The sequence below is a fragment of the Pelecanus crispus genome, chromosome 3 (genome assembly GCF_030463565.1).
Source record: "Pelecanus crispus isolate bPelCri1 chromosome 3, bPelCri1.pri, whole genome shotgun sequence".
In the NCBI taxonomy this organism is placed as follows: Eukaryota; Metazoa; Chordata; class Aves; order Pelecaniformes; family Pelecanidae; genus Pelecanus; species Pelecanus crispus.
This window is the reverse complement of record NC_134645.1, coordinates 120,039,549-120,065,402: the sequence shown is the minus strand read 5'-3', so window position 1 is coordinate 120,065,402 and position 25,854 is coordinate 120,039,549. Positions and strand designations below refer to the sequence as shown.

At 39.6% G+C, this 25,854-nt stretch overlaps 2 protein-coding genes across 4 annotated transcripts in view; one reads left to right on the top strand and one right to left on the bottom strand.

The window, feature by feature from the left end:
• The window catches only part of SMC6 (structural maintenance of chromosomes 6), a 55,734-nt gene that overhangs the window by 23,631 nt on the left and 6,249 nt on the right, over window positions 1–25,854 (top strand). Inside the window, exons 22-29 of one of the 2 annotated variants that reach the window (XM_075706981.1) lie at window positions 1,616–1,753; window positions 2,505–2,650; window positions 3,351–3,476; window positions 4,919–5,024; window positions 6,346–6,498; window positions 8,009–8,106; window positions 9,428–9,546; window positions 10,616–11,242. In XM_075706981.1, the coding sequence (XP_075563096.1) occupies window positions 1,616–1,753; window positions 2,505–2,650; window positions 3,351–3,476; window positions 4,919–5,024; window positions 6,346–6,498; window positions 8,009–8,106; window positions 9,428–9,536 (876 nt within the window). In that variant the 3' untranslated portion in view covers window positions 9,537–9,546; window positions 10,616–11,242. Of the gene's footprint in view, window positions 1–1,615; window positions 1,754–2,504; window positions 2,651–3,350; window positions 3,477–4,918; window positions 5,025–6,345; window positions 6,499–8,008; window positions 8,107–9,427; window positions 9,547–10,615; window positions 11,243–25,854 lie in introns of those variants that run through there. The other variant, XM_075706982.1, reaches the window with a different exon arrangement.
• VSNL1 (visinin like 1) overlaps window positions 14,164–25,854 on the bottom strand; it is a 50,163-nt gene continuing 38,472 nt past the window's right edge. The window contains exons 2-3 of one of the 2 annotated variants that reach the window (XM_075706983.1): window positions 15,309–15,524; window positions 14,164–14,361 (exon numbers count right to left, since the gene is read on the bottom strand). In XM_075706983.1, the coding sequence (XP_075563098.1) occupies window positions 14,164–14,361; window positions 15,309–15,524 (414 nt within the window). The remainder of the gene's footprint in view (window positions 14,362–15,308; window positions 15,525–25,854) is intronic. The other variant, XM_075706984.1, reaches the window with a different exon arrangement.

The window sequence follows — 25,854 nt, the reverse complement described above, 5'->3', positions numbered from 1 at the left end:
GGGGAATGAGGTTAAAAAGAGACAGGAGAAAACAGTATGCTCCTTCCTGATATGTTTAAGGTCTACCTATGAAAATGGAAATAGAGCATTCCATCTAAAGCACATCAAGAAATAAGCTTGGCAATATTTCAGAGATGATGTTGATTGTTAAGTGTAGCTGCTGTAGTGTTTTATGTTTAAAGAGAGTTTGTTTTCAGGTATTTTTAGTCATGGACTGAGAAGGAAGGAAAAATAGTTTCCTTGACTTTCCTTTTTAGTGCATCACATTTGTTGTTTTGGCTTATTTTCTTGTTTCTGATACGGCCTGGCTAAGAGTGTTCATAACTGTTCAATTTTCAAAATAGCATTTGAAGTTCTACAGGAAATGGTTGTTACTCTATAAACTTGCATAATCACAGAAGGTACCAATGCATAGTTTTAATTATTCAAGACTACAGAAGACACCTGGAAATCGCAGAGAAGTAGCAAGACTTAAGATAAATAGCAGAGTGGTGGCATGCAAAATTTGATATTGCCAAATAAAAGGCAATTTCATGTTTCCAAGAAGAACTGATGGTTTGAAAATGGAAAACAGAAATAACAAGAGTCCAGCATGTTTACAGTATTGTAAACTTGTAGAAGGATGGAATGAATTAAAACTTAGAAAGATCAATATAGGAATCTCTTATATGCCTCACTTAAATTGTATATTGTGATGTAGTCAGCCCAAATTAAAAAAGGAAGAGGAAGGAAACGGGCAAGGAAAACAACTCATAAATGTTAGTTATAACGTATCTAATATGGAAATTCTAAAGATATGTTCTATTTAGAAAGAACAACTGTGTAAAGAAAGAGAATAGACTTATTCAGAATATTAGAACATTATTGCTTGTTATTGAGAGTACTAAACACAGTAGAGGGTAACTGTTAAATTCCTGAAAGGACTTTAGATGTAAAATGTGTGTTACAGTTGTTTAATGAACTGTTGACATATAGCAAGCTGTGGCTCTAAGGCAGGATCAGAAAAAGGTAAGATCATCCATTATTGTTGGTTTTCTTGTTTATTATTTGGGTTTTGGTTTTTTGGGGGTGGTTTTTTGTTTAAGATAAGCAATCTAGTTGACAGGGATGAGGAAGGAAATTGGCTTCTAATTTATGTCATTCTTTATACCTCTTTGCTTCTCTGGAAAGATAGGATATCACTTCAACTGTATCAACACTTATGTAGTATAGAAGTTGCTGTAGTCTACGTGATATTATAGGTATAGCAGGACACTGAATTCTCACACAGAAATGCAGTTCTGGCTGATGTCACACAGGCATCAGAAGTTCTGCCTAGAATATAGTGTACAAAGTAAACTTAGTTTTTGGAGGTTTAGGAGAAAGGATGGCTTTTTTTCAAAGATTAAAACATCCCCTCGAGATAAGATTCCTTAAAAGATTACAAGCATGTATTATGTCCTTGTCAGAATTGAGTGTAGCCTTTCTGATAAGTTGCTGTTAAAGCTCCTGGACTTTAAAAATAAATTAGACAGTGTTAAAAACAACATAACTGATAAGTCAGTAAACATTAGAGAGATGCCTAAGCATCTACCCCAAACAGCTCACTTAGCACATCTTCATTTATTCCAAACAGGATGAATTAAATCAAGCTGACTCAGAAGTGGAAAACAGTAAACGGCGTTTGCAGCACTATGAAGACAAACAGAAAGAACACTTGGCTTGCATAAAAAGACATAGAGAATTACTAGCTGCCAAAGAAAAAGAATTAGCGGTAGGTGTGGGGTTTTTTAATTTATTGAAGTCAGTTGGTCACAATCCTTCCACTACTTAATAATAAATCATTCCACTTGTACAACATTCAGACCATATTAATGCTCAGCTACACTGAGTATTTTCTCAGCTATTTCTTAAACTGACTGCATCTAAATCAGGTAAAAGTAATCTTGTACAAATGAATCTAGGCCTCTTTTTGTCTGGCAGAGCACCATTTCTGTCTTGATAGATGAGTTAGAGTCCTAGATGGATAACCCCTCTTTGGTATTTTGCAATGAAAAGATTAAAATGACTTAACCTTAAAATTTGTGTTTTAAGTTCAATTGAACTTAATACTATTTTGGTTTTTTTTGGATGCTAGGTTTTTCCTTGTATAGACCTCATACCTGATCTTTTGAAGACTTATTTAATCAAGCTTTATTAACTAACTCTGAATGACATCCACAAAGACTTTTGGAAGACTGTCCTATTTAAATACGGTGAATGTAGTTCCTTGTTTATCTGTATTAGCTAAATAACTGTGAACATATTAAAGATCTCAGATGGGTATAGTTCTTAGCATTGAAATAACTACCTGCCTATAAATGTTGTTAGTAAAATTGTTAATGATAACTAGGTTTGCTGCATACACAAAGAATGATACAAAAACATTGTTCTTGCTTGGAGACCTTGTTTTTCCATAGCACAAAGTATTTGTTTTGAAGATTTTTTTTAAATGTAACAATTAATTGTTTCAAACATTACTTTAGGAAAAAATTGCACAAGCTACGCAAATCTACTCGGAGCGCATAGAGGTCAGCAGAACCGTTAAGAGCCTTGATGCTGAAATGAATCGCTTGAGAGAGAGGATAAATTCAGAAAATGATCACCATGGAAACAGAGAAGAAATAGTACAGTAAGTCATCTTTAATGTCTAAAGTAGTTCAGGTAAGATGGAAAAGATAGGGGAAAGAAGAGTTTTCTTATTGACTCACAATGCTTTTATATGTGTTTTTAGTGCTTAAACCATGTACGAAGGTATGGAAACATGCTGTGCTGATTGCTCAGGCAACCAATACTGGGCAGGCGTAGGAGTGTTGAGCTACCCTCTAGTGATTTTAGACAGTGTCTGTACTACATATATGAAGTTACCAATAATCAGATACCCTCATAGTGTTTAGAGGTATCCCAATTATGACTATGTGGTGCAAACATAACCCGCCATTGTTCTGGGATGCAGTGAGCACTAAGCATGCTTCCGGTTTGAATAACTTAATGCAGAAGTTAGGCAATTGCTTGAGGTTTTGAACTGGAGTGTATTGCAAAGAATCACTCTACCTTGGATATTCTTGAGAACCAGGAGCCCAGTCATTCATTCTCCTTAGTGTAGGAGTTTCCTTTCAAAAGAATTAAAAATAGAAGTAAAATTTAATTTTTGATCACTTTTCATTTGTGAACAGTGTCTTACTTGACTCATCAGATGCTTTTAGTTGTAACATAGATCCTCAGAAAAAAGTTTTTATTTGAATGTTTTGATTATCAAATTGATTTTCAGCATTTTAGCTCAGTTTTAATGCAATGCATGTTGATCCTAGACTTTCTGTTAATTAAAACAGGCAATTTCATGATGCAAAGGAAAGATATGAGGATGCAAACAGTAAAGTAAACCATTTAAAGAAATTTATTAAGCTGCTGGAAGAAATAATGACAAACAGATTCAAAATATATTGGCAGTTCTTAAGGTGAGTTAATTTTACTGAAATTTACTGTAATTTCAGGTTTCATATAAACTGATACGTAGGTGTAAGTATGTGCCCATATTCCAGGATGAAAATTATAGAGCAGACCTGTGAGGATGAGGTATCTTTAAGGTGGTATTTACAGCAATCTTTCTAACTTAATCTTGCTCCTGGATCCAGTACTGTTATGCCTGACAGTTTAGAGGCAGCCTGGACTGACAGCTGGAAGAAAAACGTGATCAATGGAGGCTCTATTTTGCTTCACACCAAAGGCCTCAACTATGCTGACTTCATCCAAGGCAGTTCTGTTTCAGTGATGGTTTTGGTCAGTAAAATAACAGCAACATACTAGCATTGAAATCATCTGGACTGTCACTCATTTTCGTTGAGTATAATTAGTGATACTGTGCTCATGTAACTTCATTGTGAGCCAAACACTTTTCTCTGCCCTGTGCTGAAAAAATTCCAAGATCTTTGTTCAGATTCTGCAATTTGACAACTGCTTCTGTCATGGAGTGTTCTGTCATGTCTGTGCCAGGAGTGCACACCTCCTTTCTTGCTTCAGTCCCTTAGTATCCTATACCTATCAATGAAGATTTCGTGATGGCCTCCCTTCAAAAAGACTGATGGTCTGTTTTCCAGTGCAGTCCTTTATCATTTATCATTCCCTTCAGCAGAAAGTGAGGAATGTCGGTGTTGGCTCTGCTTTTTTGTACTTTTTGATCTGGGACTTGGAGGGGGTTGCCAGTATGATCCTAACAAATAGTAATGATCAGGAGAATCCCAACCTTTGCAGTTGGAAGTCTAGAAATACTAGTGGGTAAGATTTAGCTGCAGAATCTGATGCTTGCCTTATGGTGCCCGTATATGTCAAACTGAATCTTATTCCTAGTGCCCAAATTTGAGTATGAATCCCCCTCTGAGATGTGTTAAAGAACCATAGTTATTTCTTGAAGGAACTGTGATGTATTGTCTATTGGGGAATTATATGCTAGAACTGGGGGGGAAAGGAGGGGGCAGAAATTAATATGGAACAGTGTTTAATTCCTGGAGTCTAGCAGAGTCCGTGTAAATTCTTTACTATTCTTACTATGGAGTCCTCAACTGGATAGAAAGGAAGTGGAATGTGGTCATTTTCTGTTGAAGTTGTGAAAGAAGGGTGGAAAAAGCTTCCAGTCTGTTGAAACGGACTTCCAGAAAATACAAAGGCTGTGCTTCTGCATTTCTTACCTTGTTACTTTGTGTCAGTGATTCTCTCCAATATGTCCAGTACTGAATGTCCACCACTCAAGAATGTAATTGATTTGGGAAAACGTTATTAATGGAGCAGGGCTTAATATTTAAGGTTATGATGTGGAACTGTTGATAAAAATCTGTTGTCACTTTTTCATGTGTTTTAGAACTGACTGACCTAATGTTTTTTTGCTTGCTTTAACTGATTTAAGACTCCTTTCTCTACGATGCAAACTCTACTTTGACCATCTATTGCGTATTCGAGCATGCTCTGGAAAAATACTTTTTGATCACAAGAATGAGACGCTTTCAATAACAGTAAGTTATTTTATAGTACTTTAATTGTCATGATATATAATGAAATTTTTTTTTTTTTTAATATCAGCTGCTAGAACGTGCATTGCAAAGGATAGAATAATTTGTTCTCCCCTCTCCAGAATGTGATATGCTAAATTGTAGGATGTTGTTGAAAACGAGCAAGAACAAAAACTGTATTACCACCCTTATATGGGCAGGTTGCTAGATTACATGGAATAAATTTGGACTGTTGTCTTATGCTGAAGATAAGAATTCACTAGCCAGTCATCATAGTCTTTCAAAATTACTCATTCCTATTTCATTGATAGGAAGATTGCCTTTATTTGTGTGATTGTGTAATGGCTCTAGTTGTTTTTCAAACAACATTTAATGCCTGAAAGCTTCAATATTACATTTTTTCTATGTATCCTGTAAGTTCATATCTTTTAACTTACCTCCCCAAAAGTGTTACTCATGGAAGTATTTATTTTTGTTTCTGTGGGAGACTTCAGTTTTAGGAATTGAGGGGAAAAATGTGTAGTGACAAGATAAATATGGGTTGATACAGTCCTAATTGAGCAGGTGAAGGATATGTATCTGAAGAACTCAAACTCAATCTATAAAACATCAAGTCATTACCTGGCTTTATCGGAATACTTTTTTTTTTAAATAGCTGATGTGTTATGTTACTTATGCAAGAGATCTATATTTAGTCAAGGAAGATAAATTGAAAAAAAGGAAGACAATCCCGACCCAAAAACTACCAAGAGACCCCACTCCAAAATAATTCTTATTTTCCTGCTTAGCTTGTCAAAGTTAATATAATTAACAGGACAAGAAAATGCTTAAGTTTAATCTTAAAGGTGGAGTGCCACAAGGTGTCATCATAATCAATGGAAACAAAGGACTGTTAACAATGTTTCATGTATTCCAGTAAAGAAACTGTTCCTCCTTTAAATTTCTGCTGTAAATAAATTACCTGCTTTTCTGTTGTAGCTGGTAACCACTGGATTTTGCTGTAATGTTACTACACTGGTTGACAGTTATTAAACATTGTTTAATAGATATTAAGAAGAGAATTGAATAAGAAAACACTAGCAGAGTCATTCAGTCTGTGCAGTGTATTTTGCTGTGGTGGTGAAGGTTGCAGCAACCCTAGAAATGCCTTACAAAATGGTTAGGAGCCATCCCATTGCAGAATGGCAGTGGCAGTGAAGTGCATAAAATTGTTCTCAGGTCATCTGTATCTGTTCATGTGTAATGTGTTAACCACTAAAATTATGATTCTGTTCATAAGCATCCATCTGAGGTTTAAAAATTGTTCTAATATTTTTATTTCAAGGTTCAGCCTCGAGAGGAAGACAGAGCTGCCCTTAATGACTTAAGATCATTATCAGGAGGTGAACGTTCCTTCTCAACAATCTGTTTCATTATTTCTCTGTGGTCCATTACGGAATCTCCTTTCAGATGCCTGGATGAATTTGATGTCTACATGGTATAGTAAACTTAAACTACATTTGCTATTCTGATTTGTATAAATTAGTGAAATAGTTGGGTGGTTGTTTGTATTTGGTTAGATTAGCAGTTGTCGCTGTGTTTGTCACAGGTTGCCTCTGCATATTGCTGTGACGGTTCTGGGCTTAGCGTGTGCTTTGGCTTCTACCAGTTTTGAGATCCGTGTGTTGTGGGTTCCCCCCCACCCCCAGAGCGAGCGTAGCAATCCAGTTCACTGTTGCTAGTCAGAAACTTGTTTTATACTTCACCTAGTAGCATCTTTCCAAGGTGCTGAAATGCAGAATAATGAACAGTAAATAGTAATGTCAGCTAAAACTGATAAACCTCACCTTTGTGTATAGCTTCCCTGGATAGGCAATTAACCAATTTTTTTAATGTATTTTTATTTTCTTCTTAGTGATATGCAGTGTGGTATCATTTGAGAAAAGAATTAGTTCTGTGATACAAAGAGTTGACACTGGATTATTTCATTTTGCCTTCAGTGTCCCTCCCCCATCAATGATTTTTTTACTGGGAATTACAGAACTAGAGGGGGAAAACAGATAATATACTTTGTATATAAAGAATTTCAAAAAGGAAAGTATGCATGTAAGGTGGTCAAGCAGTCATTTGTCAGCCGACTTCCAAAGCTTAGGTCCTCTTTTACAATTTAGTTGTGCAGAATTTTATCCATCTGTTTAGCAAAAGGTGGATACTTGGAACCATAGGCCCTGCAGAGAACTTTCATGCCATCTATTCCAGAAATAATTCCACACAATTTGCCTTTCCACTGCTGTGCCAGTAAGTGCAACCTTACTGTCTCTGTTACTTTTGGTGTAATCCTGGAGACTGACCACAAGAGGACTCCATGAGCATATTTGCAAGGAAGAGACCTAGTTTCATGTGTAGCAATGTATAAAAGCAGAGCTTTGTTTAACGCCTGCTAATAATAGCTTCCTATTACATATCTTTTTCAGTAAGCCTAATGCATAAGGTTGTGTTCAAAATAGTAATAATAACAATAATAATCATGATAAAAACAAGCTACATAATATCTTAGGTTTCATGCAGCCCTTAAATCCTTTCAGGTAATTTTGAGGCAGGATTTTATAGGAAACATTATTGTGCTAAAATACAGGTCATCTCAGCATACCAATAAAGTAAGAAGTACTATGTGTATATCAAAGCTGATAGAAAACCAACATGAGTAGGAGTGTGTGATTGTTCCGAAAGAAGCTTTCTATTGTGCATGTATAGTAAAAGGTAGAGTTTAAGAATTTCCCAGAGTATAGTTTGTAGCTTTTAGAATTTAACCCTAATGTTTCTCCAGCTTAGTTTTTATTAGACTTTTCTTTAGCTAAGCTTTGCTGTATATGAATTAATGCCAGTAGGTTTTTCTATTAAGGTATTTTCCGATTAATTTATTCTTAAGAATTTGTCCTAATTTGTGCAGTAATAGGCCACTGAAGTACATGGTCAGTATCACTAACTGTTAAATCTTTTGTCTTTAGGACATGGTTAACAGAAGAATTGCAATGGATATGATTCTTAAGGTGGCTGACTCTCAGCGTCATCGACAGTTCATTTTGCTCACCCCACAAAGCATGAGGTACTAATGTTATGTTAGATTTCCTGGTACAAGAATTATGAGGAAGTTCTATTGCAAGGAATATAACTTGAAAAAAGTAAATATGAGGAGAAAGAAATTTTTCTGTTTGTAGCAGTGTAAAACATCAACAATTAAGCAGTTCATTGCTGATGGTTCTAGGAATTCAATAGGTTTTCACTCTTCGTTATATGATGTCCCTTAATATAGTAGTTCAGTGGGACTTGAATCGATTTATCTTAAGTAGAACAGCTTTTTGAAATGTTTTACTGTGTAAAGTAGGCTCCTGGTAGCTTTTAGCCCAGTATCTCCCTCTCCCTGTGCAAAATTAACAGAACACTGTGCATGTTTCCATTTTTCCTATTAATACTACAGTACTTTAAAGAAATTGTCATTTGACTTGAATTTTTTTTTTTTGAATATCACTGATCTAGAAACTGATAACGTCTTGTTTTCTTTTTTTTTATCCACCAGCCCAAAATTCTTTAAAAATCTTCATATAAGTCCCTGGTAAAGCCATGCCCAGCTTAAGGGGACAGTCACTGTCTAACCTTGCACAGCGAACTCTTTTCTCTATTAGCCAAATGTAATCAGTGAAGGCTATGTAGGATAACTAAGCAGTCTTCAAAATTAAGTTGACTTACTCTTAATTGTCTTCCCTTATTATTCTAATTTTTGTAGATTTTAGTGATATTCTGTTGTTGTTTGAGTGGAAAAGTTTTTGGGGGAATTTCTGAAACTATTCAATAAACATACAGGAATTTTCTGTATGGTTACTGTTTAAAAGTTAAATAATTCAAGTGCAGCTTGGTTTTGTTATGTTTTGTTACATGTTGCATGTTCAGCAAACATTCAATTTAACGTAAGTACGGAGGCACCTTCAGAAACACGTCTAGGATAATCAGTGGAGAAGCCTGTATAAATGTATGTTTAGTAACTTTGTTCATTCTTAGTATGATGTAAGCAATTATACATGTATAAAGTGTGTGCCACTTCAGGATCCGTAAGGCAAGTATGAACTGTATTCGATCATTATTTCATTTGGAGTTTCTCTTAAAAGTACCTTTTCTGTAGTTAAGGTAGTCTAATTGTTAGAAATCACATGATTGAAATCAGTCGTTGTCTTTACCTCAAACTTTTACTGAAGTTTGGCTTCAGTATCAGTTCAGTGAAGGCAGGACTTCACCCCGTGTTACTGTTTTTTAAAAACTGTCAAAAAAGATGGAGTTATTTAAAGGAAAATATGTAATGGAAAGAATCAAATGGAAATACTAGAATTTGCGGAGAAGAAACGCTGTTTAAACAATGCATATTTTATTTTTAGTTCTCTGCCTACAAGTTCCTATATTCGGATCCTCCGAATGCAAGACCCTGAAAGAGGCCAAAGAACATTGAATTTCCAAAATAGGAATGACAGAGAGGAAGATCAATAAGTATCTCTATGTATGACTATGGCATACTATTGAGTATAAATGTGTAATGATGTATGTAAAGTTACTACTTCCTGACACTGGATAAGAGGATATTTTGTTAGATACTCTCAGGAAAAGAAGAGGTTCCTGTATTTTTTTTTAAATTTTTTTTTTTTTTTAAAGAATTACTGTATGTGTACAGACCAAGAATAAGCACAGTATTGATGATAAGAGGATCCTGACTGTTCAGTTGATATGTTTAACAACCAGTAGTTTAACAACTAGTAGAATTTTTTATCAGTTGTTCTGTTTTTTCTTCTGGAAAATATGAAATATGTTTTGTATAACTACAGAGTAATATTTTAATAAACAGTAAAGACTGATACTTGTGGTAATGTTTTAGTGTCTCTACACACTTAAAATTAGCATTAAGTTAAAAATGTGGTTTCTTCCTAGTTCTGCTTTATTTCTCAAACACGTGTTAATTAATACATGCAGTAAAACATGCGTTGCATTTTTTTTTCCAGTGGAATCACAGCAGCTGAACATGAGAAACTATTAGTACTTACAGTGTATACTTCCATAATTAGAGAAGTGAAAAAATTTATTTGCAGCACATTCTCTGGGCAGGAAAAAAGTGCTTTTATGTCTTCTTGAAGAGTTTGTAGGGAAGAGTTTGAGTTTCTTTGAACATGAGCTTACAAAACCTAGCAAATTGTGGCTTTATAAACTTCAGTTCTTAATTCCAATAAACTAAGTTCTTGCACAGTCTGAGTTTGCAGGTATAGACAAGTCTGTAGATATTCATTATATTGTAACAAACTAAAGTGACAGAAGTCCTTCCAATATAGAGGGATGATGTGGAATAAGAATTTTGGGAAATAACGATGTAACTTTTCTACAGCATTGTAGGCCTGCGTTTTGTTGGGTGTGTCCCTCTCCCCTCCGCCCTCCCCTGGGACTATATTAGAATAGTTAAAATAGAATTGCTTTGTTAGTACAAACATTTACTGGGGATAAGAGGGAGAAAGCATTTGAGCCAGTTTGAAAAACCTGGTTCTTAACTTTTTTTCTCTTCTCTTCTCTTCTTCTTTCTCCAGGAACTTGAAATTGTTGGGAGCTCTTCAAAAACTATCACTTTCTAGAGTTCAGCGATTAGACACACTTTTTTTCTTCTTTTTTTTTTTTTTTTTTGACGTTACGGGGATACAAAAGCCATAGAGACTATTCAGAGAACAGTTCTGCGGTTTCTACCATTATTTACTGAATAGCAATTCCTCAATAAAACCTCATTGCAGCATCAGTTTTAACTTGAGTTTGTAGCCAAATTTGTTTTTAGCCACTGGACCACATTTTGCATTCATTAGTGTTGTTTAGATTTATACAAGCATGTATTAAACTTGTAGGTATCTCTAAAACATGGAAGCTAGCACAGAATTGAAGGAGATACACTGAGAAAGTTAGCTGCAGTTCTAGTGCATTCTAACTGTAGGAATTAAGTCTAGTGATCTTCTAAAGGCTTCAGGTGTTCACTTTTGAAAGCCCAGGGTAGTGGGCCAACAGATTCATAGCAGCCTTCAGGAGGTTACTGACAACACAGGGCCAGGCTTTTTGTTGAAGTGCGTGGCAGAAGAGGATGGTCATAAATTGAAGCAGGGAGGTTCTGGCTGGATAAACTAGGGGGAGGGATTGTTCATGATGAAGATAGGAGGTGTTTGATTGAGCATGTTGTCCTGACAGGCTATAGAATCTCCATCCTTGGAGACTTTTGGGGTCTGAATAGGCTGCTGCGCCCCTTCAAGCAGGGGATTGGACAAGAGACCTCTGGAGGTCCCTACCAAACTCCACAATTCCATAATCCTGTGACTTGATGGCATATATGTTAAACATACTTACAACTTGTTTAGGATTATGTGAAAATACTGGGGGGGGGGGGGGAGCTGGGATAGAGTTAATTTTCTTGGACCCTCAGCAACCCCACAATAGAATGGTCCTCTGAGAGACCGGGCAAGGTGGACAGTTTTACAGTATGAAATGATAGAATGGCATAGCATGATTTCCTCCTGATTTTCTTTAGCATCCAAAAAATAAAGGAAGAGTGCAGAGGCAGGAGAGAGAAAAGCATTTACCTTCATTAGTACTTTTATAATGAGTTGTGTAGAGAAAAGATCTTAAGGAAAATCGTTGCATTCCTACTTGAGCTAAGACTTCAGCTTTCTCCCAAGTTTTCTATAGACTTACTTGAAATATTGGAGCAGTTGGCAACAATTCTGGTCTTTGGTTCAAATCAATATATTGTATTTATTCTCATCTACTACTGTACTTGATGAAAATGTATGCCTGACTATATAATTATTATAAGCAACTGTTTTCATGGTAAGGGATTAGTTCTGAATAAACAGTTACTGAAGCACTTGCTCGGATGCACATATTTTTGCAGTGATCCTACTAAGGTCTCAAAACTATCTTATTCTTGGTACTTTAAATACAGAGTCTACTATACCAGCTACCGAGGGAGAGAACTGCAGTGCTGATGTTACATTCTGTGACTGTGTGCGAGCTGTTGGCCATTTTGGATCGCAATGCATTGTTTAATGCTGCATTAAAGTAAATGGAGCCTGTCCAGCTACATAAATTTGAGATGCAGGGAAATGTAGAATGAGGTACTGCTTCTCCCATAAGTATATGTAAACCAAATAGGCATAAATTCCCAGGAATATTCCACATCCTCTCTACAACTAGTCATTTAAGCCTAAGTGGAAACAATGGGCATATCATTCTCAGAAGTATGTAACATTTGCAGAATGTGTGTTTTGTTTTAAAGTTGCAGACAAATGTACAAAATATACCACTCTCTAATTTGCTAAGACTATTTCCTGTGTAGTTTAAGTAAAATTCTGATATAAAAAAAATGTAGTTGCAATTTCTGCCTTTTGCTGTTCGTTTGGAATATGAGGAAACTTAAATATGAGAGGATGGCTGTGGTTGTGGCAACAATTGATTCTATGTTCCCCCCACCATGTTTGTTAGCAAACTGTGTAAAACTGTTTTTTGTTCAGCTTCACTTTTTAAACTTGAAAATACAGAGAATTACTTGGTTTGTGTCATGTTTTATTATTTTTTAGCTATTAAGAGTACCATCTCATTTCTTCATAAGGTAAAGAAGAAATATCAAACATGCAACTGTAAGATGTTCAGACTTTTTTTTTTTTTTTTAATCCTGCAAGCAACCAACTGTTTAAAGCAACTGGGAAATGTGGTGTAGGAAAGATTTTTACCTGCAGTTTCTGCAGTCTGCTAGTTCTTGATGCTTTCCCAGGGCTGTGCAGAACTTGTACTTGCCACAGTATAGAGATAAACTTGATTGATGCATGTGGGATTGAGGAGGAAGGTGGTTCTCTTCACTATCCCTACTCAGTCATCATACTTTACAGTTAATTCATCAGTAATGATTTTTAATATGTCTCTATATTAAACCTGGGGTGGTTTAGTGTCATTGGTAAGAGGAAAGGCTTTTACTTAAGGAGGGAAAAACATGAGAAGACCAGGTTTAGGCCAAGCAAATAATCTGTATTTGACTTCCAGCTAGCTTAAGAAGCTATGTAAGCACAGGTCTAGTAGGTATGCTGTTAAATCTTAGTGTTAGCATCTTAGAGCTGCTCTGTTGGTAAATACAACAACTACAACTTTTGGTTTCGTATAATGTGACTCTTCTAGTGAGTGAGTGCAAAGAAGTTTTCTTCATGCTTTCGTAATGAAATATATATTTCCTGGGATGACAGTGACAGATAATGAAAGAGGTTGAACTTGTTTTTTCCTATTACTGTGCTGAAGACATGAAATAAGAATTAGGGGAAAAGGTCAAATGTTATAAATTTATTTTGGGACATATATATTGCAACCTCTGTGGAAGCTTTTGAAAATTCAGGCAAAGATCAATACACTTCCAATAAAACCTTTAAACTTCCAATAAACAATATTTTAAACATTATATATATATTTATATATACTTTTAATTAAAGGGATCATTTTAGCAGGATTTTCTTTTTTTTTTTTTTTTTTTTATACTGCATTCCTCTGACATAGCTCTTTCCAGATTGAAGGGATGCAAATGAGGTAAGAATTAAGGCAAACCTAAAAGGCATGCAAATGGAGTACATTTATATCCACTGACAATACAAGCACATGTGTGGATCAGACTTAAGAGCTGAGGAGGAACTCTTCCCCTCAGTCCGTCCAGTACTACTTTACAGCAGAATGGTGACATGATTTATAATAAACAGTTAACATTACCATGGGAATTCAGTGTCACTAACATTACTCAGTCTAGGAGACACAGAGCTAGCATCAGTAAAACATGAACAATAAATAATATAATTCACTGCAGCACAGGACTGCTGCACAGGCTTCAGAGGAATAGGGTTGTTATGAAATGACATTGCACACATCACGTTGTGGCAGTTTATTTTTATAATATATACTTTTAAAATTCTTTAGCAAATGACATTCTCATGCACACAAGTGTTTCAAACACAAGAAGCAAGTCCATTTATAGGTAGTCCAAGCAAATTTTTGTGTGTGTGGAAACAGCTGCAAACTGAATGGAACATTAAACTTCTGTGCAGTCTGTGACGCATTGTACACAAGCTCATTTTTGAATGTCACACTGCAGGAGTAATACAATGGAAGGATCGCTCTTTGCAGCTTCTTTGAATTCATCCAGTGTGATCTGGTCGTCTTTGTTCTTATCCATCTTACTGAAGATCTTGTCTACTCGTTGCTCAGGCGTCAGACCATCCTCATTCATTTTCATCATTATCACAGTGCCCACCATTTTGTAGATGGCCTTTGGAAAGAAACCAAACAGAAAATTCAACATACAAATTAAGTTGCTTTTTTGATGTGATCAAATTCTGGAAAGCTATTCCAACAATAAAATGATTGCCAGTTTCCCTAAAGATTTTTTTTCTTTTTTCTTAGACTCTCATGTCCATATACTTGAAACAAGAAAAAATGTGGTTAACTCTCTTTAGATGTAGATTTATTTTGGTGGTTGCATTTTGCATTCATTCAAAGAGTGAATTTCTTTGGCTCTCTGTTTCACAGTCTAAAACTGTTGTAACCTGTTCTCTGGATCAACTGTTTATTTGGCTTTTAGTCACTCCATTGAAATGTTTCACATAAATTCTGAATAATCAGTTTTAGAAGTCATCACCTTTTAATAGCTTCCTGTGTGTACATGTGAGTAAAATCCGGTATTAACTACTGTGGCAAGTAGCCGGCAGATGATGAGGGTGGTAAACTTCATCCTTCCTGTTATGTGCTGTGGTCATCTTACAGCCCATCTGTGAGAGCTCACTTAAAACGGCGCGGTGTTATCCCTGTACGCTTCTGTAATCATCTGAAGTTAATCTCCAGTGAGGTTTCAGCTACTTGAGCTACAAACCAGTAGTTTCAAGGGTGTCAAGGGATTTTGAGGTGGGCTTTGTACATCCTTTGCTGTGCTGTTCTTATGGTTAATCCATTCATCAGAAGAAATAAATTACCTCTCGATACTTAAAAGCTTATATGCACACATGTACTTTCTGCAGTTCTCAAAGATTACATCTGTTAAAATGTTAGTGTGCTTGCATCAGTGAGGTATGAGTCGGTATAGGATGAATGTATGCAATGTACATTTTTAATGATACAGTACAGCCTCCCGTGTGCTTAAAATCTAAAGGGTATGTGAACAAATAATCAAATTTTATTAATGTTCAGACATGTTATTTTTAAGTGTCTCATTGATCTCACCTCTATAATTTCCAGCATTTCCACTCTTGTAATTTTACCGTCACCATCCAGGTCGTACATGTTGAAGGCCCAGTTCAGCTTTTGCTCGAAACTGCCTCGTGAGGTGATGGACAGTGCACAAATGAACTCTCTGAAGTCAATGGTCCCATCTCCATTTTTATCAAAGGTTCGGAAGGCGTGCTGGGCAAATTTTGAAGCATCTCCATATGGAAAGAACTGCAAAATAGAATAATAAATAGAACTGTGGGCAACAGAAGGAAGCAAGCTATGTACCCACCTGCAAAAATACTGAAGTGAGCCATTTGTGAAGAGTTGCTGGTGGGCTTTGTGTGAAACTGAAGATATGCAGTGTAAGCTTCCGTAACAGTTACAGTGTAATGGTTATTAAAAACTTATTTCTACAAAAATCTCTTACCACAAACTATATTACAAACATATTTAATTTAAAGCTAAATTAACTAGATAAACCTTAAAATGAAGTTGGGTGCAAATGGGAGACTCTATGTAATGTTCTCTGACTATGAAAATACGCAACTAAAGATGCATTTCAGCAGTAGTTTTCCTGCCTGGGAGTAACTAGCCCTTGACATGTTGCAACCAAGTAGATGCGTGGGTTTGTTGTTATGTAGCTTTATTTATTAAAAAAAAAAAAAATCCACGCATAGCATAAAAAACCCTCTTCTGCCAACCAACATAATAAAAGTACATAAGATGAGAACGGAGATTCAGTGAAATAATACAGGACAATGCTTGTCCTGCATAATATCCATTATCAATGAACACTGCAACTGATTGTAGCTTAACAAAATAATTTAAATGACCATAACATGTAGGTTTTCAGGTGATATTTTTTTCCCTCAAGAAATATTTGGTTTAAGACATTTGAGGCAGTAGTTGTTCTTTCTGTGGCCCAGACTCAAGAAAACATACCTCTTAAGAAAGGGAGTTTTAAACCAGTGCTGAAGTCCCACTGCTGTGAAGGGACTGTATACAAATAATGTGTGTTTCTATATTCCCAGCACAATTTCATGGAGGTTTTCATGCTCCTAAAATATAAATGTGCATTACTCCCAATCTGAGAGCCATCTCATTTTGTGCTTTTTAAAATTCCAATTCTCAGTAAGTATTGCATTTAATAATGTAAGTTTGAAGGAAGGACTTCAGTGGCAGCCGAGGAAGTGGATCTGCATTTTACAATTTTCCTTTTCCCAGTGCAGAGCTTTCACCGCAGGCTGATGGTTGCTGTGGTCAGCTGTGAAAGCTCCTGAACAATACACCCAGATTTCACGGAGGAGCTTAGGGATCTCACAGCATATACAGAAATGGGTGCTACTAGCTGTCTAACTAAATACAGATGTAGAACATGGCAAGCTTTTGCTGCTATTCCTTTGAGGAGGCCAAATGACTATTTGGATACTGTGTCTTGCCCTAGAAAATGCAAAACTTAGTGCTCAGCCTGCTGCTTGCAACAAATTTCTGGCCACGTGGGTCATGTCAGGAGCCACTGCTGCATTGTCAAAGAGGTCCTAACCTGAAAGTTCCCTTTAAACTTACTGTTTTCTCTGACACAATTCTGGATAACCTGTGCACTGCTGTAGAGGTATGATTGCTGTACACTCTCTTTGCTGGCTCTGTAGCGTTATAGTGAATGCAAAATCTTCCTTACATTTTGCCCACCTCCATCCGCTCAGAGCATCGCCCTGCGGTGAATTACCCCCAAAGGGATGCAAATCTCTGTATTATCCCAGAGGAGGTATCAAATATGCCCATCGGTTCCCAAGTATCTTTTTGGGAAGGTATTTGAACATGGTGTGGAGGCATCGAGAGAGAGGGACATCGTGCCCACAGCAGTGGAATTTTGTCCAGGTTAACATCGCTGTTAAGTTGCTGTTTTCTCATTTGACTTTGTACGGGTCAGTATCCAGCTGCTGCTTCTACGCCTCTTCTCCAGTAGCTGAAAGAGGCATTTGGTATTGTCTCCTCCTGAAAATGTAACTTAACGTGCCTGTACTCAGCCCAGCCCGTTTCTCTTTTGATAATCCAAACTGATGGAGCTGTAAATACCTCAAGGTACTGCTGCAGCCCTTTCTGTGCTTTCTGGTTTTGACCTTTAAAAATTTTTGGACCCCAGGATGGTAAGCATGATTGGGCTCATAAACACATACAAAGATATCTGGATTCCCTGGTACAATTCAGGACTGCAGTGACTGCAACTACCAGACCTTGCTGAATTGCGCTTCTAGAGCAAACCTCAACCTTTTGTCAGAGCAAACAGAGCTCCCTCCGTGGGAAGGCTCTTTGGGCTCACAATTCCAGGTTCGGCTGTGTCAGTACAAAGTTACGCGAACGTTATCCAAAACCTGAATGTTATTTGCAGGTCACTGAAAATCCTGCTACCTTTCCCGCAACTGCCGTAGCAACTGGAGATGTTAACGTAAGTGATACTTAATTTTACGCGTGTGTGTGTTTAAATGCACGTGCACTTCTGCAGATCACTGGTGGGAAGTTAAGTGGCTCTTGTGCCCTGTACCTCCACCGGGATTCCGCTGCCTGCCCCCCCGCCTTTGTATTTCTTCGGAGCTCGCTGGCTGTTTAAAGCCAACAAGACAATTAGAATAATCACTTGCTTTTTAAATCTGTACTGATCACTGTCCTGTGACGTATTGGTTATGAAACAAAATACTTCAAAATTTTACAGTCTCCCAAGTGTTTCGGTTAAGAGCTGACTATTGCTGAGGATGCAGCCCGATCAGGATTTCTGTGACTCTGTTGCTCTGCAGTCTCTGTAACAGAAAGGCAAGCAGCTGGAGGGAAATGGGATCAGCCTTTTCACTGTCTTGAGATGCAAAAGAGATTCAGGTGTTTTCTCCTATGATCCAAACTGAGAAATGGTACAAAGGTACTGGTGGGACCAAAGAACTGAACTACAATGAAGAAGCTCACCTACAAAATGGCTAAGAAGTGGCAGACACCCAAAAATACTCAAGAGCCCAAGAACAAAGTGGGGGAATTAGGAGAGGTCAGTGGCTGGAGATGCCAAAGACCATTTCTAAATTATTCTTGGGGAAACACGAACGTATCATTCAGTCGCCCATCAGAGGAGCATAAGCTGCTGTGCCTACCTCTTGTGCCAGTCATACCATTAACCTCCTGTAGCAGGGAGAAAAGCATCCTTCCAAATTTTTCATCACAGACAAGACAACGACTTTTTCTCTTCTGAGGTGAGAAAGGCAGTGGCACTGCTCAGAGCTAAGCCTTGGCATTTACAGCCTAGTAAGGTGAACAAACGGAATGAATGCCTTTTTTTTTTTCTTCCCCCCCTCTCTATTTGCCTCCCTCTAGGGAGCAAATGCAGTAAAAAGTCCTTTAGGGACTAAAGGCACCCTTCTCCAGTCTGTACCTGCTGATTTGTATTATTTTTAGCTCAGAATGACTAAAAAACATTGTCAAAACTTGTTTAAAAACCTACTTGAACACTTCCATTGGCCTGTTTTGAAATGATTCAGAAATAAGAAATGGAGTAAAAGAAAACCAAAACAATTACAGAGCAAAAGAAGCCAGCTCTGGTAAAACATTATTTGACTATTAAAATACAGTGAGGCCTTAGCAAGGTGTAAAGGCACAGACTAACTACTTTAAGATTAGTCTGAGCCAAGTGCCAATGGGAGACAGGGATCTCTGGGAGACAGACACCCGTTTTTGGCAGGGGGAATAGGAGGAGGGCGGTTCAGTCCGCCGCATATGGCACTCTGGCGTGAGCTCAGTGAATGCCTCAGGAACAGGTAAAGAAACACAACTGGGATTTTCAGAGGCTGCAGCCACTGGGCAAGTCAGTGCCTTCCGCCTCCTCTGCAAACCCTTGTCCAGGTGAGCAGCCTACATCCAGAAGCAGCTAGTTCCCTTCTGCTGCAATGGTACCACCGAAAGGCGCACGCTACTCACCAACACTGTCTCCTGCTTTACCCTTTTCATCCAAAAATCAAGGCAAACTATACCTGCCTGGGCTTTCTACAGCAGTCACGGGTGACCAAACACCGGTTATTCCTTTGTTTCTGCTTCTCTAGTCTCATCCCTTGCTTGGCCTCTGCGTCTCTGACTGGTTAGATCGACATGCCGGTGTGTGCAGAAAGTGTTATCTCTACAGACAACTACCAATTAGGAAAGGAATAAAGGAAGAGGAAAAAAATATCCCTTTTATTCTGCTTCTGAATTTTGGAGAATGGAGAAATTGTCTTGCAGATTCTTAGCTCCCAGTGTTTCTAGACAGCTTTCTGGTATATGGGGGGGCTTTCAAAGGGTCCTGGGATAAGAACAGCTAGCGAATAGGATCTACAAATTGTACATAACTTAAGTCTTGGGGAAACTGGCCAAATATCTAGAAATGTTTATCTGTTTGGCTGCTGACGCTTCTAGCATCTTTGAAGCCATGCTGTTCACTGACAGCTCTGTGACCAGCTCTATTCGGATCATTTTTGGGAGGGAGTTACTGAAAAAGCATAAAGCATATGCTAAGGCATGTGGCTAAAGCTTTAGCATATGGCTAAAACATAAAGAAAAAAACAAACCCAAAAGCAATACACTTCCCAAATTCCCTAGTGATGGGGGGAGGTCCAGAAAAGAAGGGTCTCTCCTTGATTGCTGGGATGGAGTGGAGAGACTCTGCAGACAGGCCTGAGAGGTGCTTTGTTTTTCATGGGATTTTTTATCACGTTTGAGACGCATTTCTATTAAAATGGAAATTCTGCTATAAAATGGAGAAAAGCAGAATTAGAGCAGTGTACAGAAAGCTGAACATGCTGCCTACACACGCCCAGGTGATGACTTGGTCGCTGATGCAGGGTCACAGCTTCCAGCACCAAGGTGGGAGCTGGAGCGCAGCTTGGGGGGCGGGAGAGCAGGAGGTGGTGTGGGGCTTCTGTATCCCAGGAGAAGATGGGAGAAGCAGCTGCCCATTCCCCCAGGAGCTGCGACGCCCTGTTCGGGGCTCAGCAGTGCCATGCTCTGCCGAGGGCTGAAGCAGCCAAGAGGGCCAAGTGGGGCACAGCCAGCGCGAGGAGAAGCACGAGCATTGTCAGAGGCCAGCACACGGAAACACGCCCAGCAGCTGGCTCCCACGGGAAACTCCTTACATAATTGTTTCTGTACACTTCAGGAAGGAGTTACCCTTTTTATCTACTTTGTTAGGGTTTTCTTTCCTCCCTTTAATAAGTTTGCTAGGCACCCAGTTCACCTTTGTGAGTGGAGAACAGGAGCACTTTGAGAATCAGAAAGTCTGGCTGCTGGTAGAAGCTCAGACTGGTATTTTTATAGCAAACCTCTTAAATTTGAACCCAGATGCTGATAGCTGCTGGTCAAGCCCCATCTTACAGATCCTCGGATGTGAGAAGCCCTTTGAAGTGTATTTGCTCAACAGCTGTAACAGCTGTTACCCGCAATCTTTTCTGTAGAGGGACGAAGTTCAGACTTGAGGTTTTATCCCCGCTTTGTACGTCATCAATCAGATACGGTCTCCCACTCTGCAGAGCCACAGCGTTAAATCTATTTGAAACTACAGTACATGAATGCTGTGGATATTTTCACCATGAGATAAAGCTGTGGCGATACTTTGGTCACCGAGGGGGATGCCTGCGATGGCTGGGGAGAAGGTTCACGAGTCTTTCAAGAGGAGGAAGGTCTGGGCTCCTGCCAGCAGTACAAACGCAGGAGTCGAGCAGATAAAAGAATACTTTTTAGTTGTCTCCTTAGGAAAAAATAATTGTAACTTACTGTAACGTACTGTACTCTTGCACTTCATGTGTTAAGGCATCGGAAGGGGAAGAGATGTACAGGCTGCGACCGTCGGGACCTTGTCAGGAAGGTTGTGCCGCTCTGGCACCAGGGTGACCCGCAGGGCTGCAGCCTGTGCCTGCCAGCACCTCTTCATACAAAACTGAGAACCAATGTAACAAGCGCATAACCACAGCAGCACAAAAAGACACAGCCAGTCCATTTGTCCTTCTGGAAGAGATTTGACTGCCCTGGGAATACACAGCTCAAGGGCAGGTCAGGACAGAGACACCTTTAAAATAGATAAAGACATATTTTCAAGACTTCCTGAGGATGTGTGGATGTCCTGGTTTCGGCTGGGATAGAGTTAATTTTCTTCCCAGCAGCTGGCATAGTGCTGTGTTTTGGATTTAGTAGGAGAAGAATGCTGATAACACACTGATGTTTTAGTTGTTGCTAAGTAGTGCTTATGCTAGTCAAGGACTTTTCAGCTTCCCATGCTCTGCCAGGCGCACAAGAACCTGGGAGGGGGCACAGCCAGAATAGTTGATCCAAACTGCCCAAAGGGCTATTCCATACCATATGATGTCATGCTCAGTATAGAAACTGGGGGGGGTTGGCCGGGGGGCAGCGATCGCTGCTCGGGAACTGTCTGGGTATCGGTCGGCGGGTGGTGAGCAATTGCATTGTGCATCACTTGTTTTGTATATTATTATTATAATAACTATTGTATTGTTGTTATCATCATTACTATTTTATTTTATTTCAATTATTAAACTGTTCTTATCTCCACCCAGGAGTGTTTCTCACTCTTACTCCTCCGATTCTCTCCCCCATCCCACCGGGGCAGGGGGAGTGAGGAGCGGCTGCATGGTGCTGAGTTGCTGGCTGGGGCTAAACCACAACAGTGGATTAAGAACGGCTAAGGCACAATGTGCCCCTCTTATTCATGTTACGTCTCACCCTTATTCTCTGCAGCAATGCCAGTGAAATGAATGTGAAAAGCTGTGAGCTGCCTCTATGGCCAGCGCTGGAGCAGAGAGGGCTGGCAGAGCTCATCCCGCCAAGGGTGGTGGGGACCAGCGGGGGGGCACCAGGGACGGGGCAAGGGGTCCTGTCCCCGAGCGGGACGGGGCTGTGAGCAGAGACCTGTAGCCGTGAGAGGCACAGCACGGCCCCGGATCAGTTCTGGGCATTGCTCCTTCGTCAATGGAGAGAGGCTTCTCCGAATAGCCACCTCAAGTGGTCAAATTTGGTGTCAGAGACTTCTCCCTTGACTGGCTGTGAAGGGGGAACAGAGGGATCATTAAGCTTAAATTATGGTTTTTATTGCAAAGTAAGCCTTCACAGTCCTAAGCAGGGAGACTTCTAGTCCTTGTAATTCTCAGACTAGGCCTCTTCCCAGCTATCTTCTACATACTTTTGGCTGAACAAGTGTTTTCGGTGCTTGCCTATAAAACAGGCTTTCCAAAATCACAGGAGTGGGTGCAACATCCTTTCCCTGCTGAAAGGTCTCAGCTTGGACATGGAAACCCCACACTCGCTTCCCTCCCCTATCTGAGACAAGCCCAACAGCCAGCTCGGGAGAAAGCACCGGCTACAGCATAGCACGGGTCAGGGAATGATGTTCCCAAACTGGGAACAGCTTGTGTGAACTAATATTAAAGGGATCAGAAAGAGACCAAAGTGGTTTTTTTAACAAATTAGTGGTTGAGGCAACTCCTTGAGGAGAAAGAGGATTTAGATTCTAGCATTTCCCCCACTAAGTATATTTAAAAATCGACTTTAACTCAGGTAATTTTCACAATTCTCCATTCCTCTCATCTGCGTCTTAACCACTATGACACTAAGCACAATGTATATTATTAGCAGTATGGGCCAATGCAAATGATCCAATTACTTCAGTGGGTTTTGAATTGGGCTTAGGATCGTGTTAAATCTGAAAGCATTTCCATACCACTTTCTAGTTCTGTCAAAGGTTTTTCCCCGAGTTACTATTCACTGGATGAGATTTTTAATGAACTGAAACACATCGAAATGTTGTTATTCAAGTCCAGACCCCCAAGGGCCTTTAGGCAACCAAGGCAAAACCCACAAAGGGACACAGACGACAAAGGGTACTGAGCAATCGCCTTCACAGCCAGGGCTCTCACCACTTTAAGATGTCCAAACGTTTTGGCTGTGGATTTCCAAGGGCTTTCCTCATACAACTCTTCTGTCTAGACTTTGGAGATCCTGTTCCCAGAAGCAATTAACCACACCTTACTGTGCTGAAGTCCTTCTGTGGCTCCTATCCTCAAGTGCCCTTTACATGAAAAGCATTTAGATGCATTTAGATAACCACTGAGGATTTGAGTCTGAGCTCTCCGAGGAAGACGTTTACTGCAGAGACATAACAGGCAATGAATGAGCACCCATAAATTTGGCGCCGCAGAAGCAGAAGTAATTTCAGCAGCTATGCATGCTTCCATTAACAATTTAATCAAACGTTAAGGGATTTGGATCCCAGAGATACAGATGTTCCTGTCCTGTTCCCAGCTCTCAGCCACAGAGTAGCAGCACGTCAGCACAGAAAGGTACATCACATGCCTTCGAAAAGTCTGGGGACGTCTTGTTCATATGCACTGAAAATAAAGTGAGGATTACAATGATTTCATTTCATTACTGAAATTCCAGGGGGTGGAATTGGACCATGTCTCTACACTGTGCGAGAGACGGGATGCTGCAACAGATCCAGATACAATGTTCAGATGTGTGGTACAGACGGGACCCTCTTCTCAACCTTCTCCTTATCCTCTGCTCCTCCCCACACTACGTTGTCATTCCATTATGCAGAGAAGTCCTAGCAGAGGTCTAAAAGCTCTCGCAATAGCTCACCCCCAGCTGCAGCACTGATGCCACTGATCTCCACATGGGCTGAATGAAGCAAGTGCTGCACTAATGGGGCTGATGGGGATCCCAGGTCTCTGCTCCACCACGGTACAGCCAGAGGAAAACGAGCAGGTTGGTTGGGTCTTGTGTGTTAATGAGGCATGTAAAAACTGCCTGGAATAGCAGCAGGGCTTTGTGGAAAACATTTCAAAGCTGAGAACCTTGCCCAAACACATCTTGTGTGTGCTACCAGGCTAGTTAGCTTAAAAATTTCTTTTGCTAAGCTATTTTTACTTTGCAGATGAAGTTGGAAAGAGCAAGCATAGTCCTAACTAACTCTGTTCATGGCTAGTCAATTGTATTTCCTCTATCTTTCAAAATACAAATAAATGAATAACAATGGTACTACTGCACCAGAGTTTGTACCTTTTGAAATCCAAGCTCAATGTATTACTCTTAGAGACTAATGTAACCCAAGAAACAGCAGACGATGATATTTAGACTGTCCATGTGTAGTGTAGGACTGCAGCTTCTGCTGATGGAATACACAATGAAGCAACTGCACCGATGTATTTTATCCTTTTGCATGTTAATATAGCTACACTGCTTCAGAAGTCAGATTCGTTTTGTGTTCCTCCTACAGCTGCTTTCACTGGGAGCAAAACATTACCAGTTTTCTCATTTCTCCCTCTTCTCCCAATCAGTCTTTGAAGGGTTATTATCTCCTTCCAGCTTGTCATGCATGTACCAAAGCACTTCACACCCAAAGCATGTGAGTACCTGCTCGGCATCTAGGAGAAAGGCCATTTTCTGGCTCGACTCTAGCCTTTTTATTGTATTTTACGTAAACAAAAGGTCCACTGGGCTGACTCACTCGAAAAATGCAGGATCGGAGCATACAATACCACAAGCCAGTACTGCAGGTCTGCATAGGTTTTACCAGCCAGATTCCTTTGGAGCAAACAAGTTCTTCTCTTGTGTCAGCCAGAAAAATGAGTCTGGTTATGTTTTGCTGAGTATCAGGAAAGAGATTACCCTGTAGGATTACAACAGATCGATACACACGAATCTGGGCTTCAGGCTGACAGGATACAGACCTGAACCTTTCAACACTGGAAAAATTAATTGCTGCAAAGCGGAAACCAGCACAGTATTTTCTGCAGCAAGGCGAATAAAAAAAAGACATCAGGGATCAAGCATCAGTTGCGGAGCAGGAATGATACAGAAACACGAGAAAAAAAACCACACTGTCCCAGAGCTAATTTTCACAGTAAAAGCCCTCCAGCCTTTTGCCCCCATAGATGCTGAGTCTGGTGGTCTGCACTCTTAAGCATGCCTGCAGCATAAGGTAGAAATGTCCCACCTAGGAAAACCGCCTCCAGCCTCCTGACTCCCGCTTGTCAGAGGGTGCCAAGGCAGTGGGCAGCACCCACAGCCATGGGTCTGTGGGTTTCAGCAGCACCTAAGCCACAGGGCTGAGCCTCTGCAAAGGATAATCTCAAGGACCGCCAAAGACCGGAGTCCAAATGACTATTTAGATCCAGGTCTCAGTTCTCCACGTGTAAATCTGTAAGATGTCCCCACCTCAGAGGCACGCTGTGAGGATAAACACAACGAAGGATTGCGACTATTTCAGATACTGCTGGAGTGGGAGTCATACAACTGGCAAGAACTGCCAAACCTCATGGATGTTTACTGCTTATGGCTCTGCTCAGTAGCTTTAATGCTGCGAACATGTATGCATATAGACACATGGGGAGGCTTATAAGCACCTGTTAGTACCTCACATAAAGAAGAAATATTTAGAAGAGCCAAGAAATCTAATTTCTCCCCTTCACGGGAAAAATTCACAACTTGCAGAGGCTGAAGTGGGATCAGAGAAGAGTCTCTGTCTTTCCCAGACCTCCAA